This window comes from Onthophagus taurus, chromosome 7 (assembly GCF_036711975.1).
Source record: "Onthophagus taurus isolate NC chromosome 7, IU_Otau_3.0, whole genome shotgun sequence".
NCBI classification, from domain to species: domain Eukaryota; kingdom Metazoa; phylum Arthropoda; class Insecta; order Coleoptera; family Scarabaeidae; genus Onthophagus; species Onthophagus taurus.
Window position 1 is genome coordinate 20,890,155 of NC_091972.1, and position 17,696 is coordinate 20,907,850.

The 17,696-nt window shown below is 35.1% G+C and overlaps 2 protein-coding genes across 7 annotated transcripts in view; one reads left to right on the top strand and one right to left on the bottom strand.

Annotated features, from left to right (window-relative positions):
• The first annotated feature begins 1,745 nt into the window (after nt 1-1,745).
• LOC111424671 (disintegrin and metalloproteinase domain-containing protein 10-like) lies at nt 1,746-14,915 on the top strand. The gene is made up of 3 exons (XM_023058299.2): nt 1,746-3,111; nt 3,170-3,360; nt 14,301-14,915. Exons 1-3 carry the CDS (start codon nt 1,788-1,790, stop codon nt 14,817-14,819), a joined length of 2,034 nt encoding a protein of 677 aa, XP_022914067.2. The 5' UTR covers nt 1,746-1,787; the 3' UTR covers nt 14,820-14,915.
• Nucleotides 14,851-17,696, bottom strand: part of LOC111424670 (nephrin-like) — a 365,438-nt gene continuing 362,592 nt past the window's right edge. For all 6 annotated transcript variants that reach the window (XM_023058294.2, XM_023058296.2, XM_023058293.2 and 3 more), the window contains one exon: nt 14,851-16,588. In XM_023058294.2, coding sequence (XP_022914062.2) covers nt 16,499-16,588 — 90 coding nt within the window. In that variant the 3' untranslated portion in view covers nt 14,851-16,498. The remainder of the gene's footprint in view (nt 16,589-17,696) is intronic.

The following is a 17,696-nucleotide window of genomic DNA, read 5'->3' on the forward strand; positions in this document are numbered from 1 at the left end:
GTACAGATTAGTTAATTTTTCGTCTGTAATTGACTTTATCCATAATTTTATGAGATAGTTCAAGTTTGTACGAGTTACACTCCTATCAGTTGCCGAGAGCAATCCAGTGAAGCTATTGAAATTCTAAGTGCATGACAAATGAAAAAATTTTCTGTGTGCGCTTTAAAATGCTTAATAGGTCTGGCCAGACTATTAGAAACATTTCTAGTAGAGTAAGTGTGCCCCGGAAATTCCAGCAGTGGTGGATTGATGATAATAAATTTAACAATCTCGATTGTATAAAGTTGCCTAATATTAAAAACCTCAGTGAGTTCAAACAGCGCGTCCGATGGGAAATCGCCCGGTTTATATGTCATAATTTTTAAAATAGTTCTCTGGGCAACCTCAACGTTAGTAAGAAGATAAGTCGAGGCATCTCCCCAAGCTAAGATACCGTATATCAACGAAGATTGGACTAAGGCGTAGTAAACAACTTTAAGAGAACTAATCGGTAGAATTTCACGCAGTTTCTTGAAAACATAGAATAGTTTTCGCAATTTAGCACACATAGGCCCACAATAGGTGGGGACTTCCGGTATAACCAGAAGTGCTAGGAATCTGAAAATATTTTAGTCAAAGAGAACGCAATTGATTATACTTAAGTCTGAATTCTCAAATTTTTATTTTGACCAAAACCCCAGAAACGTCTAATGACCGGTCTCGCTGAGACCATTCATGATGATTAGACAATCATTTTTTTCGTCCACAGACAAAACTCCTCATTAAAGATGTCTATCTTATATTGCACAATTTACTTCAGATATCAAATACATCAGAGGAAATTCAAATGTTGTCGCAGAAACTCTATCCAGAACAAACATGGGATCTCTAAATTTATCTTACCCAGATTTTCTAACCCTTAGCAACGCTCAACTTGCCAACACAGAATTATCAAACTTACTGAATAAACAATTTTTCAACAATCCTTCCAAATTTTATCGTTTAGCACATCAAACAACATCACAATTTAATATCAAACTGTGGTGTGAAACCTGTTCATCATTTCCAAGAATTTATATTCCACAACAGTTCAGACAAGCAATTTTCGACAAAATTCATCAAAATTCAATGCAAATTTATGTTTGGACCAAAGTCTGCTTAAAATGTCAACAAGCAATGATCTAAAAACATACAAAATCACCAATCATCAACATCAAAATTCCTAAAATTAAATTTGATCATATACATATCGACTTGATTGGACCACTCACTTTGTCCCTAGGTATGTACTTACAGTTATCGAACGCTTCACTCGATGGCCAGAAGCGTTTCCGCTAAAAGATATCACATCTACAGCGAACAGACTTTTCCGGCATTACTTTAGTCGTTTTGGTATACAAAATTTAAGACATTACTCGGCACACGACAAATACACACATCATCTTTCCATCCTCCAGCAAATGGAATGTTAGAACGATTTCATCGATCATTGATCTAGATGGAACAACAGTCTACCCCTCATCCTACTAGGATTAAGAACATCTCTTAAGGAAGATCTTGGTTACTCCTCAGCAGAACTGCTTTACGGACAACCACGAAGACTTCCTGGAGAGTTCTTCATACCTACTAATCCATCTATACAATATGAGGCTTTCCTCTCCAGTTTAAGAGACACTTTTTCCAAATTAAAGCCTGTTAATATTAATTAAGGTCATCTATTGGCGATTTTTAAAATTGTACTGATTCGTGATTACAGGAAACTCTAATTGATATATTTCAAATCTTTCAAATAGTCAAAATTAATCATAATGGAAAAATTACTGTTTTGGATTTATTCTTTATCACAAATTCTTCAAATAGTTCATTCACAAAGAATGGTTTTTAGTTCAAACACATTTAAATTGGATTTCGATCAATACGTTGCGCAATCAACGTTAGTCAACGAGGCAAATTCTTCAATTTCTTGTAGAAATTTTCGTTTACAAATTCGAAATAAACCGTATGTTATATGTATAAACCATTATAACGTTACTAACACCGGATTATTGAGTGATCAAACTGAAATAATCATGCAGTACTTGAATTACACGGAAAATTTTAAATTCGTCGATAATTTAAATTTAACAAGTGGATACGTAATGAATTATGAAGGGGATAGTTACGTTAAAGGATATTTATGTAAGAATCGCTTTTTTGGAAAAGTTTTTGTGGATGGTGAAATTTATTGTGTGGAGCCAATTCGATTTTATCGCAAATTTGAGGGTCGTTTCTTAAACGATTATGATGCTGTTGTTTTTTTGGCGCCTGCTTCTAATAATGTTACTAGATACGAAGTTAATACTGATATGACTTCAAAATTTGGTTATTTTTCGTTACCTATGAATCCGCATTACGGAAAATTTTTTCGTGTAACAAGAAAAACTTGTACTTTAGTGGCAGCAATCGATAATTCGTTTGTACAAGTGATCGGAAAAGGTATTGTGGATGTAGCATTACCAAGAATGATTCTAAATTTAGACGAAGCAAACTCAATCTTGCGAAGTGCAGATTTTGACGGCGATGGTATTCCAGATGATATTGGAGTTGAATTAAAAACCGTTTTAATTTTATCTAGCAAATCTGCCGGAGTTGGTAGCATAATAGAGACTCCCATAGACCAACATGTTAATCCAAAAATCCTTTTGAAAGCTTTTACAACTTTAGAACCATTAAAACTTTATTGTTTGGCGATTCTTTTTACTGCACAACCTTTTCAAAAACGATTCTTAGGCGTTAGCTTCACACCATCAAAAAGCGTTTTTGATCGAAGAAAATTAGCGGGAATTTGCGCTTCATACATCGATTTAGGATTTTCATTAAACACCTTGGCTATTACACATAGATTAAACGACGGATCCGTTATGCCTTCCTCTTTAGCAGAACTAAATTTAGCTCACGAATTGGCGCATGCCTTTGGAAGTGATCACGACGATGAAGAATGCGAACCAGATCGAATCATGCAACCCAAAGCGGGGATTCCCAGAAAAGCTGAAAATTTAGAGTTTTCATCTTGTTCAAAATTAAGTATTTCTACCATTTTAAGAAAACAAGGACATTGTTTAAAGGATAGTTTAAAATCTTTTTGTGGAAATGGTTAGTTTATAACAATTTTTAGTTATTTATAGATTAATTAATGAACTTTGAATTATAGGGATTGTCGAAGAAGGGGAAGAATGCGATTGTGGTTCAACAACTCATTGTCTGTTATCCGATAAATGTTGCGTTCCACGAAGTCTTCCTAGAATGTGTAATGTAAAAGAATATAATGTTCAATGTCATCCATCTCAAGGGATTTGTTGCGATGATAACTGTAGATATCGGGATCTCAAACGTCTGGGATTGGTAATTTTTCTTTGACTCACTAAAATGACGTAGTTTATTTTTCATTGATATTGCTCAAAAAACTATACAATTGCTTGATGATTGTGCATAGTTACAAAGTTTGTACTAAACAGCGCGGACTTTCTCTGCGAGATTATTAATGTCAAGTACTCTGAAATCTTAGAGTACACAAGTTTCTCCATTATTTTCCCCAAATACAGAACAGTAATATCTCCTGTGGTAGTTGCAGTAAACACGTTGTAGTTGCAGACATAAAAATCGACTTGTTTCCAAAATAGTGACAAATGCTGCCACATCAGTATCCACAGATACAATAATCAACAGTTTAATAACTGAGAGGATGCAGAACACTTCTTTGCATTTTATACGTATTCAATATTGTTTGACATCTTTGACAATGCTCGACTAATTGCTATTGATGTAGTTTTTATCTACCTTGGTTTCTATAACACCTCGATGATTAGAAATTTGCACGATTTCTGAACAAAGAAAAACTGACTAAGCTCAGGCGATTTCTATGCCGGTTCCACTTCGTTTTGCGATAGATCTTGTTTAAAGCAACGTACGTTATTCGACATTAATTACTGTCAAGAATACTAAACGTCAATTGAAGAGAGTGTGTCCATAAAGTCAAGTAAAGTAAATGTCAAGTAAATGTATACTGCATAGTATCTCCGCTATAATACCTGTAATCAACACCTTATCGATTCAAATCTGATTAACATATCTGCAGTGCTTCAGTTGCAAGCAGAGAATATCACATTTTGCTGAAATAAGCCGAGGATAAATTTAACGGGGGTCGCTTTTGGCTGAGCCATTGCAATAACATCTTAGCGATCCAAGTTTGGTTATCATGTTCTGTACACCTCTGTGGTAAGTGGTCTCTGCTAATCTCAGTCCAGAATTCAGATTTCAAAATTTGCCTGAATAAGCCGAGTTAAGACCTCGGCTAAACTACTGGTGAGGTCGTTTAAATCCAAGACGCCGCAATTAGTATAGTATCCACCCAAACCTATGTTTAACCAAGGTTGAATGCGCTTGGTGTTGTATGAATTGCAGCGTTTCGGCTGCAAGCGATCTCGGCTTAATAAGCACAATCCCATTTCCCCTGTCGGTTCAAATTTAATTAACATCGCTTGTAACCAAGGTGTTGAAATACGTGTTAGTTGGTTATGGATGAATATCATTTCCACCGCAATCGGGCGAAGTTATAGATTTACCACATTAGCCCCGTTTTAAAAGCCAGGTTTTAGCCCTTAATTGCATGTTGCAGACACTCTGCAACAGTTTTCCTTTCCTAGCAGTCTCTACTCTTCTTATGCATTTATAACATATAAATTTAGAAACTGATAAAACAGTCTAATGTACCATTTTCGGCTTATCAATAATATTTTATATCTTCCCATATCTTCCCATGATACAGTCCATTAGATCCACTCCAGTTATATGCTTGTTGTATTATGAATGTGTAATGTAAAAGAATATAATGTTCAATGTCATCCATCTCAAGGGATTTGTTGCGATGATAACTGTAGATATCGGGATCTCAAACGTCTGGGATTGCTAATTTCTCTTTAACTCACTAAAATGACGTACTTTATTGATATTGCTCAAAAAACTATACAATTGCTTGATGATTGTGCATAGTCACAAAGTTTGTACTAAACAGCGCGGACTTTCTCTGCGAGATTATTAATGTCAAGTACTCTGAAATCTTAGGTAAGTTTTAGCCCTTAACTGCATGTTGCAGACACTCTGCAACAGTTTTATTTTCCTAGCAGTCTCTACTCTTCTTATGCATTTATAACATATAAATTTAGAAACTGATAAAACAGTCTAATGTACCATTTTCGGCTTATCAATAATATTTTATATCTTCCCATGATACAGTCCATTAGATCCACTCCGGTTATATGCTTGTTGTATTATGAAATCACATCTGGGCACTCTATCTGATGTATCAAAATGCTTTACAATGGACACATTATTTTTGATGTTTTCTGACAGCATATCAGACAACATTTGCTACAAATTCAGAGCTTTCACCTTTTTTTTTTTATTTTTTTCATCTCTATATTCATGAACAGTTTGCAATTAGGCAGTTTTCTTCTTTAGACAGTCCTTGATGAGTAGATGCCATTTTTTGCTAGATAAACTGTAGGGACGTATAATAATACAAGTATAAAAGGTTTTCAACTTGAATAACCAAATGTGTTTTCTAAGGTGATTGGGGATGTTGACTTTGAATTTACAATCTGGTTTTTAAGATTGACTTTTTTTTTGTTCGTTTGTATCTTTTAGAATCCGTTTCAAGTATTAAAGTCCAATAGTAGATGCTCATCATCCCTTCATACTAAATCGTTGGTGTCGTCCCTCGATTTTCGCCGTATCTTTGTGTAACCGGTCTCCTTGCTCGTCGCTTGTATCGTCTAAGTTTTCAGGAAAAAAATCAAGATGGGAATTCAGGAAAAAAATCAAGATGGGAATACAGAAAATGAATCTTGAGAGACATTCGAGCTCCAATCCTGCGTTAATTTTGCAATAAATTGGGAATTATTTCTTTAAAATCCCTTATAAAATCCCATTCTTTTGAAATGATGCCCATGTTGCCGCTTCATCGGGCGTTAAACATTTTGTAAAGTTTTCGACAAATATTCCTTCTTTGATTTTTGCGATGGAGCGCTTTGACGAAGTTTATAATAAGGCCAAGTTTGATGTGACGATGTGGCAGGAGTATGTCCTGTGGATTTATAAGGGGTAACTCTGTCTTTTGTTTCGATAAGCTCAAATCACGGATCAAATCACTCAGTTTACGTTGCGTTATTAAATGGTTTCCTTCCATGACGAAATCCCCACTATCACTGGTTGACAGAGATGTAGTCGCTATGCTGGACATTTTCACTCACACCTGGAAACAATGGCAATCGGTCACTACTTGTATGTGGTACTGCCTTGGATCCTGATGATACATTATTATATTTGTATTGTATTAGTTTTCTTGTATTAATACCGACGAATGCTAATCAAACAAAAGCAGAACTCATGTACATGATTTTTTGGTTATCTTCATAGGATTGGCAATGAAAATGAAAAGTGCACTTTTTCACTAAGATCCCTTGACCACTTGTACAGCTTTGTTCTGCACGCATTGCAAAACAACTTCGGCTAAAGTAATGCAAATGCGTGTGTTTTAGCGCAGTTGTTATGATTTTGCCACTTTTACCGAGTACCTTCCGCATACGCAGCAAAAACATTTTGAATCTACTTTGCAAAACTGCTTCTAGGTTTTTACCAATTTTTAACTACAATCACAACATTTTGAATATTATTGAAGTGATGTCCGGTTTTAGGTTGGGTTATGGTTGCCAAATGCCAATACTACCAACTTGAACTTGAATATTCTACAAAATTTTTACCGTTTTCCCAAAACGCAGAGTGTCGGTTTAAGACACGGATTGAATATTCGCGCTTAGCGCATCAAATGACGTTGAGAATCGTTCTCATATCATACTGCAAGGACAAATAGCTTGAAACCTCATTTATAGAATTTTTTGAGGAGGTATTGTTTCATGTAACGTCTGATTTTTGTTGAACACATTTGTTCACCTACAGGATGGGGCAAAATGTAATTCCTGATTTGAAGAGACATAAAAAAGGTTTAATTGCTCAAAAGTACATATAATACCGTATCTTTTTCGTTCTCAATCGCCACCTTGAGAGCTTCAAGGGTTCGAGGTCGAACTTTGTACACCTCAGCTTTAACGTATTCCTACAGAAAAAGTCGCTCTGCTTCAAATCGGGGAAACATGCCATGAAACATCCTCCCAATAAGAGATCAGGCAACCCGGCAAGAGGTTTTGTAGAATTTTGCGTTAACGACGGGCCATATCAGCCGTGGGTCTATTTTGGGGCGCAAAAAGTTCTCCAACAAACTGTTACTTTGGGGCTGTGAAGAGGTCTTTGATACAATATACAAAGGTTTTCAGATATTCAGTATCTGCATGATGTCTACTGGTATTGTTCTCTACCTAACGGCAATTGCCCCATCCCTCTATTCGACCTGCTCGCCCTACGGTGATTTTTTGAAAGTAGGGACATTGGGTAGGGTAATTGCATTCTACCCTACCCTGTATATTCAAATGTTGGTCTAGACTAGTCTAGAGCTACAGATGAAAATTTTTTATTCCATGAAGTAATTAGCGGTCACATTTTGTGGAGTCTGTTGTTGTTCAAATCTATGTGTCAAATTGGGGCAGTTTTTCCAAATTATTTACCGACAATGTCTTTTGTAACATAGCACTGATTACCCTTGTTTTTCTATCTACTTTACAAGCCGATATCGTCGGTGTTTTTAGAGATAGTGGAATGTTAAATACACAATTAGAAAGCTCAAGTTTTTCTTTCAACTAAAACTTTTTTGTCCTGTCGATATCTTGATATCCACTGCGAAAAACAAATAAAGAACACCGCCGTGCTCCTAATACACCTCAAAATTATCAAACTTTAAGCCCGTGTGCAGCCGTTATGGAAATGAATTTAAAAAAAACTTTATCAATTTGGAAAGGATTTTGAGCTATCTAAATCCGGGTTTTGTCCAGTCAATATCTATCGGCGTCGGCAAAAAAAACCGCATAATAAACAACCCTGCATAGAGTCGATAAATTGACTTTTTTCCGTACAACTCTTTATTTGATGGGAACAAAAAAACAAAACCCGTATCAATAATATAGGAATCTGCTCAATCTATTGATGTATAGAAAGATCGAATACGATGTTTTAAAACCATTTTTTATACAGTGGTATATAACTTTAGTACATCACATGATTGCACAAGAATTTTTTCCCCCAAAAATGGCGAAAACCGGGCGATGGAAAATGGAAAAATGGCGATTTACACGAATTATACATTAAAAAGAAACAGTAGTAAGGTATGCAAGGAGGGGGGGGGGTTACATCCATTGGGAAAAGATGGTGCTGGTGTGTGTTCCGGACAGGACGTCGCGCCTTTATTTCTGTATGTAGGTAAAATAAAGGTGCGACGTTCTGTCTTGAACGCATAATTTTGAACACACTATTGATGTATAGAAAGATCGAATACGATGTTTTAAAACCATTTTTTTTCGTAAAAACACCCTTACCGGTGCGTTTTTGGAGCGCATTAAATAAGTTTCGGGTTAATAAATGTCATATATGTTTCGGACAAAATTCTAAAACCATGTAAAACCTGTAGGAAATTTTCCGCTCTATACAGTGGTATATAATATTAGTAGATTACATAGTTGTACAAGTATTTTCTCCCCTAAAAACTGAGATTGTGATTTTATTTTAGTAATATTTCTAAATCAATGAGAATAAAAAGCAATGGTGCAAACAAGTTGGAATTAGTATTGTTCTAACTATTGTATTTTATATATTACTCTCCACTATTTTTGTACCTAATTCGCAATATGATTGAATTAGAGATGTTTAGGTTCAGATTTAATCAATGTGTATTGACGCTCTTACTTCATTAATTACTTCTACGAAGTGAATATAAAAAGGTGACGATGCATATAAACTATTCCCACTTATAAGCTCATTTTTACTAAGCTGGGTTGGATTTTGTTTATCTTAATCCGCTTGCAAATGTTTTTTCTACTTTACTCAAATACAGTAATGCAGACTCCGTTCTTTCAGTTTTACTGGGAGAAAGTGTTAAATGAGCAAATTCTTTTACTATAATCTCCAGTCGTTAAAAATTATATTCACTTAACATATTCTTCAAAATTTGTTTTGTTTACACAACAAAATTGTTCGTGTGCAACTGTTGGATTCAGAAGTTTCAGTTTTTCAGAACAATTTTGTACAATTTATACTACTTTGTATGCGTATTTTAAGTAATTCAAGACGGTACTTCAATTGAATGCTAACTTTGTAGTATTTAACATGACAAAATAAAATCAGCAACGACTTTTGTATAAATATGCCATTTCAAATTGGACGTGCAGAACTGTTTAAAAAATAACAGCCAAGATGTTATTGCCGCTGATCATGTTTAGATAAAACGCACTCAACAACAGGAAGCAATCTATTGTTTTGCACCACTATAATACAAGATACCATTGCTGGATGAAATGGGCTTTCTTACTACACTACCAATAGCATCTAGGTGCAAAGTAGTATTACTAGAGTCTATTGCAGCGATAATGTTCTTTACTAAGCACATAGACCGTTAAGGGTTGCCCTACAAACTGAATATACTCCATGTGGCCTTTTTGCATTAGCATTACATCTAAAGGTGGTTATACATTTTATGATACGCAAGGATGCAACGCAGCGTCAATATATCGTCCCGTATCGCCATTGCGTATTCTAATTAAATGTGCAAAGGGTATGCAGCCGCTTATATTTTTATTCGCCTCACTTTGAAAACAAAGCGATTAGCACGACTTATTTGTCAATTTGTAAGCGGATTGTACAAAAATTTTACTAGGATGCACCTCACTGATTTTGAGTTTTTATGTTATTGTGTTTTTATTGTCATCCATTGAGCCCAAAATTGCAAAATGGGATCCCACATTTCGGAAAGGAAAGAAAGGCTGGCTCTAACCCTACGGTATCTGGCTACTGGCGATTCCTATTCCAGTCTTCTCTGCAGAGGGTTGCTAAAAGGTAGTCCATTTTCTTTTTGCATTCATCAATGGTCCTATCCATTTGTGTTGCAATTTCCTCCCACGCATCTTGTTGCCGAACTTTATTGAAATGGTTCGGGTGTTTCGGATCCAAAACGGTTTCATAAACCGGTAAGTATCGATAAAATTTATAGTTTCTTCTTTACTGCTCTTCATTTCTACAACACAACGTCGAGTGGTGAGAGAAAAACGAGGTCGTACCAACACTACGTACTGAATAGGGTTGAACGTGCAACGCAACCCGTCCAAATAATAATAATAATATCTCTTTATTTGCTTGCAAAGGCAATACAAAACATCTATCAGATAACGGATTTAAACAAATCTTTGCAACACAAAAATTCATCGATTGTATAAAAACATTTTTCAAGGAGTGCTCTTTTAATAACGCTTTCAAATTTACAATGGTTCAGCAGTTTAACAGCCGCAGGTATTTTATTATAAAATTTAATTCCCTGATAACCCACGATCTGTTGAGTCACTCTTAGGCGGTGAGATGGTATCTTAAACATATTTTTTTGACGCGTGTCATGTTCATGTTCTTGTTCAATGTGATTGTTCCACGACAATTTGCTGTCCACGCGCAAACCCAGGAACCTCACCACAGATTGTTCGAGAATAAAAAATTGCATTTTCTGAGTTTTGTCCTCATTTAAAATTAGTTTATTAGCATTCATCCATCCCCCAATTATTTTTAGAGTGTCCTCGGTCCTTTGAGATGTTTCATCTGTGGTCGGCCCTAGTGTTATGAATGTTGTGTCATCCGCATATAGACAAGAGGTTGCATTTCCCGCACAGTTTGGTAGGTCATTTACATAAATAACAAAGAGGACTGGATCAAGAATGGAACCTTGTGAAACACCGTCAGTTGAGTCTTTCAGATCGGAAATTTTGTTCTTCCATTTTACACACCATTTTCTGTTTGTAAGATAGGACCGCATTAAATCAAGCGTTAATCCTCTTATGCCGTAGTAGTTCATCTTTCCGAGAAGCACCTCATGGTCGACCGTGTCGAACGCGTGACTCAGGTTACAACAAGTTATTTGCACTATTTCAAAGTTGCTTTCATTATTTCATCAACCATGCTTATAATGGCTGTAATCGTTGATCGGCCATCGCGATATCCATGCTGACTATCGTTCCAGATTTTTCTGGAGAGACAAATAATAAACGATCCTAGCCCTCACAATTTGTTCAAATATTTTTTTCAATTAGCTCAAGCTAATTGGCGCAAGATAGCTTAAAAATCTTAGCAATTTTTAGTTATGTGGGGAAAACTCCATCTTCTATACTTTTATTAAAAAATATTGAAAGATGCGCAGATATTTTTTCCGTCACTCTTTTTATTACCATGGGGTTGAGACCATACATATCTTCACTTCTTTTGCTTTTAGATTCTTAATAATATCTTGTATTTCTTCTACACTGGTTGGTTTCAAATAACAGTAATCTAGACGGGCCTTGTTCCCTTTCATGAAGTCATCAGGAGTTCGACAAGCAATACCTGTCCCCGCAAAAAGTCTTTGGGCTTCTTCAGTATAATGCCTGCTAAAATCATCCGCATCTAATTGAGCTCCCAGGGATGTCTCCCGGTTTGTCTTTGAGGGGCGATGACTATTTATTATTTCCCACATTTTCTTTTGTTTATTATCTTCCAAAAAATGGAAGTATTTTTGTTTGTATGACTTGTACGTGTCAGACGAATGTTTTGATTTGGTAGCCGATGCCATCAATCCAAGTACCTTGAGAGAATTTTCTATTATTTTAACTTCTGAAATTTATATTTCCCTTTAGTCAACTTTTGGTTAGTTTCAGAAAAGTTTTCATTATAAAGTTCTAGAAATGTATTATGGAAGATGCTGTAACAAGCGTTAGCGTCATGTTCATTAAGGATAGGGGTTCAATCTGTATCATCCAGTGCCGCTTCAAAGAGACGGAAACTGTTGTCATTATATCTTCTACACGTGGTGAATTGTGCCGTTGTTTTTGAGTTAGGACCATAATTTTCCTCGATTATTTTCAGAACTTGGCAATAGTGATTTCCCAGATGCAGTTGTTTGGTTGTACCGCATAGTCGATTCCTGGTTATGTCTGTGAAGATATTATCTATACATTTACTTGATTTGGTTGTCTCTCTCGTTGGACATTTACAAATGTGTTCCAACCCGAAACTGCTTTTCAGTTCCAGCAGAATATTTGTTGTTTTAGATTTTTTAATAAAACCGATGTTAAAATCACCACAGATAATTAATTTATGTGTGTTGTAGTAATTGTTAATATACAACAAGGCCTCATGAAAAAGTTCCCGAAATAGCTCTGTGTTATTGTTAGGTAAATGATAAATCGCCATTATTACAACGCATTTGTTTGGCAATTCCATTACAGCATACGACCTTTATCAGTTTTTTTTAACGTTTCGGTTTTTACTTTCCTATAAATTGATGAACCTTACACGTTTCCAAATTTCATGCAACGAACGATGCTTTTTTAACGATTTAACGATTGTCAATATCCGTGCCAAAAGTGAAGACGCCTCACTTTAGAGATCGATATCGCTCGTTCAAAAAATTCCAATTTTGAACAGGTGGTAAATAATGGTAATGATGTGTTCAAAATTGTGCGTTCAAGACAGAACGTCGCGCCTTTATTTTACATACATAAAGAAATAAAGGCGTGACGTCCTGTCTGGAACACAGACCAGCACAATCTTTTCCGATTGGATGGAACTCCCCCTCCTCGCATACCTTATTACTTGTTTCGCGAATAAAAGAGAGTTATGACGCCGTAAACATTTGCATACAGCAATTATCCGCGGTTTTCGCAATTTTTGGGGTAGAAATGAAATTTTGGGTAGAAGCGCACCGGTAAGGGTGTTTTTTTATCGGCGATTTTTATACATCAATAGATAGAGCAGATTCCTATATTATTGATGTGGGTTTGGTTTTTTGTTCCCACCAACTTTTGGCTACTTTTGTACTGAGAAAAGTCAATTTACCGACTTTATGTGCCGATAGTTATTGACCGGATAAAACAAACCGTTCTTTCCAAATTGATAAAGCTTTTTTTTTTAATTCTGTTCCATAACTGCTGCACACGGGCTTGAAGTTTGATAATTTTGGAGGTGCATTCGAAACATAGCGACATTCTTTATATTTTTCTCGTTATGGGTATCAAGATTAGGCTTTCTAGTGGTGTATTTAATATTCTGCTATTTCTAAAGACAACGAAGATATCGGCTTATAAAGTAGATAGAAAAACAATTTCTTCAAGTTTGTTACTGTCTTTTGCATTGGTTAGAATCCCAGTTCATCACTCCAATACGAACGTGTTTTTGACATTTGCAGTAATGACATGTACAGAATACTGCCTAATATCTGCAGCAGTAAATGAACCTTGTCTATCTGGTCTTTTTTTGTGCAAAAAATAACTTTAATTCAGCTACGATATTTTCTGTGAGTTTAGGAAAAAAAAAGTATGAAAAAAATCCAGTTCCACCATGTCAGATTGTTGAGCTGTATCACCATGAAATCTGAGCTGAGTTTCGTTCAACATAAAAGATAACATTTCCTAAACAATTTTGTCTTAAGACTTACATACTTTTTTCATAAATATCGGGACACTTTACAGCGATTTAACTTATATTTTATGACACCCAGATGGGGGCGTGATGGCTCAGCGTGTTAGCTCTCGGGTTAACACGCAGACGTCCCGGGTTCGATCCCCGGTGAAAGCACGTTGAGTCGCCCCCCGTCCTTCGGAGGGGACGTTAAGCCGTCGGTCCCGGCAACCAGTCGTCAATCTCTGGTTGTCGTTAGCAGCACGCATGTGTGTGAGGCTTGACTTTATAGGGACGAATGCGCGTGAGCGCTCTCTGACCCCACGCCCACGCTGATTGGCCTGCGCCAGGCCGTTGAGCGAGTCGTGCGCTCCGCCAGGACGTTGAGCTGCCGTGCGCTCCGCCAGGTCGTTGAGCTGCCGTGCGCTCCGCCAGGACGTTGAGCTGCCGTGCGCTCCGCCAGGTTGCGGTCGAGATGATGTGTGGGTCGGGGGGTTGGGGCGGCGGTAACTCGTCATTGGCAACGAGTAAGCGGTATCGTCACCTAACGAGATGCTTTCTCATACCATCTCAAGCCTCGAAAGGAGAATGCACAAGGGGCCCACTGGGGCCTAAGTGCGCGCGTAAAAACTACGCACTCCACGCTTACATACATACATACATGACACCCAGATTTGACCAAGATTGACTAAATTTACATTATTTTATTGTAGGATTGTAAAAATTTTAATTCTCGTTGTCCATGTACTAAAGAACAGAGGCCGTGTCACTGTGGAATATTTGGTACTTGTATCGGAAATGAATGTCATAGTTATGATTGTACAAGAGTCGGTTTAAAGGAGTGTGTTTGTCCGAAACAAATAGATGGATACTGTAGACATTGTTGCATCATAAATGGAAATTGTACCACCGCTACTTACGCGAGTCAACAAATGTTAAAGCAAAGTAAAATAGTTTTGGAGTCAAGTAAGAAATATAGTGGAAATAAATTGACTACAAATGTAACGATTTGTAATCGTGAAGAAATATGTTTCAAATTGGATTTTAGGCAGTATCAATCAATGTCGGTGTGTACGTTATTTGGTAAAGTTGGTATTTGTAACAATGGCCAATGTTTCATGACGATAGAAGCGCAAGAACGAGCGGCGTTGTTGTCGAATAGCGCGATGAACGTAGTTAGTTTTAGTGAAATGGTAATGATGATTTTTATTGCTTTGAAAATGATATTTTAAATTTCGATGTTGGAATAAATAAACGATCTGATCAAATGAAAGAAATATTTATATTTTAAATAGACAATTTTATGAATTACATGAATGATGATAACACATAATATATTTATTTACAGTTTTATTCCTGGGTTAATATTTTAAACACTACTGAAAAATTTTAAAACAAAAACGGTTTTTGTAAATTCCGACAAGGCCACTTTTCTTAAATACCTTTAAAAATTACATTTTATCATAAGAAACGGACAATTGTTTAAAATTTCTTTATTTTAAAATCATTTATTTCACACAATCAATCATTACCGAATAATATATTGCGAAAAATACTAGAATTAATTAGGAAAATAAAATAGAATGTTATATTTAAGAAATAAGATTAAATTAAATACTTATTTATTGCATTTATAATAATGAATATTTGAAAATTGCCGGCCATATATGAAATACATTTTTCTTTAACATATGATTTATTTGTTTAAATCCTTATTAATAACAAATATCTTGTGTTTTGAGCAATATTATATACATATTTACAAATTTATTACAGCTGCTTTAAGTGTGTGTTCTGTTCCATCAGTTTGATTAGCGCCATAAAAACTATTTTGTTATTTGTGCCATCAAACTGGCTGTTTTAAGGTGGCGACATATTCAAGATGCATTGGACGGCTTACTCACCATCTTTGTTACTTTTATTGTTTATTAAATTACACAAAAACAGTTGTTTTTATATACATCGTTATAAAATTGTAAAATAAAACGAAAAATTATATTATAATTATTTTTTTTTAGTGGCAATACATTATTTTTACATTTATCAACAAATATAAATATAGTTTTTTTATTACACACTCTATGCACCAGATTCGACTATATTAATATACATATATTTGTTTGTTTAATTTTTTTTTCATTTCGATACATAAACAGAACACATTGAGTTCATAAAACTTGCTTTCATCAGGTTTTTTTTTACTTACATTTAATATATTTTATTTATTAAATCTATAATATCTCGACAAATTTATAAAAATGTAATATAATGTATAATTCAATAAGATTAATTGATTTTTATGTCACAGCTATAAAATCGTATTATATTTATTTACAAATTACTTAAAAATATTATTCACTTTTAATAAAATGGGGAAATGTAACGCAACCCAATAAGATCTGGTTTTTCTTTTCAGTCTTCTCAGATGTAGTTCTCGCCAAAAAAATCAAAACACTTCCATATATATACTTTACATCAACATCTTTTAGAAATTTTTTTCTTCATTTTATTAATAAAAAATTCGGATTGTGCTCTAATAATTGTCGTTTCCAATCAACGAAAATAATATTCGTCGTCTCAACACCATATTAATTTTTTCTTTTAAAATATGATTGTACATAATCTAATTCACCGTTTGAATCAGTTTATTTTCTCCTCATTTTTATTTTTTTTTCTTAATTAAAGCGCACATTGAGAGTTGTTTAACTTATTGTTTTTTTTTTTCTTAATTTCTTACGCTTAAAAGTTTTCCCATATTTCTTTTATTTCATTTGGTTTGTTTTACACTGATTTAACAATTAAAGTTATAAAGGTAACATTCACACAAAAAATTGTCCTCAATTAAACACTTCTTTTCCGATTTTGAGAGGTGTTTCTGATTAGTTCAACAAGAAAATTCATATTAATTCGGTCAAAATCTTGTTGCTGTCACTGATCTTGGTTGTGATGATGTTATGGTTGGTGGTTTTGAACTGCTTACTTCTAGTAAAGGTTGTAGCGCCTGAAAATAAAAATTTGTAATAAAGAAGTTACATGCAACTGTCTTAATTTTTAAATAATTTTGGGAAGATCAGTAAATGTTTACTTATTTCTGAGATAGTTATCAGATGTGAGTGCAAATATATCATCAACAACCATAAAGAACAAAAAAAAATAAATAAACGGACCAAACGAGGATTAATAGGGGAAGTACAAAGCAGAAATTAATATTGATTAAATATTGATAGAAGAAGAAAACTCTACCTGCAATCCGGACAAGGGAGAACGGTTAGACAATGGGTTAACTACTTATTTTTGCAAAAAAAGACTGAGTTCAAAAACTTGAACAACTGTCTAATTATCATATATTATGTGATATTAATACTAAAATAGGCAAAGAAAAACAGTCCCAGGAAACAATAAGAGGGCACTCACTGCATGATAGAACTAATCGAAATGGAGAATGCCTAATTAACTTTGCCACTTACACAAATATAATTGGAAGCTTTACGTGTTTCCCTCACCCAAGTATCCATAAGGCCATATGGATATCATCGGAGAAAATCCAGGCAAATCAAAGAGACCAAGTCCTTATAGATAAAGCAACAAGATGGGCGTGCTGCGGATCTGACCACTATCTAGTATCAAATTAATTTCAGATGCAGAATATCTAGAAACAACGAAAACTGAAAGATTGGACATTGAAAAACTAAGCTACTAAAAGTTAAAGCAAGATTTAAACGAGAAATGCAAAAACTAATACAAGAAGGGTAACCACATTAATTAGTAGAGGACCACAAAGAAAAGAGGAAGAAGGGAGTAATCTGGTTTGATGAAGACAGTAGAAGAAACCCACAGTATAAGAAGTGCGTTACAAGAAGAACGAGAGAAACAAAACCAAAATATGGCATTGTGCAGAAGCAAAAAAAAAATGAGAATAATCTCATTGCAAAGATAGAAGAGTTCTTCAGAAACAATGGGCCAAAAGGTGTATATAGACACCTGAGAAGCATGAGACACTGCTTGGAATGCACGAGTAAGAAGTAGAACTAGCAATCAAGATTAAGTCCGACAGCATAATAACAAGGCTTCAGGAATAGATGAAATATCCTCGAAATGAGGCTGTGAAA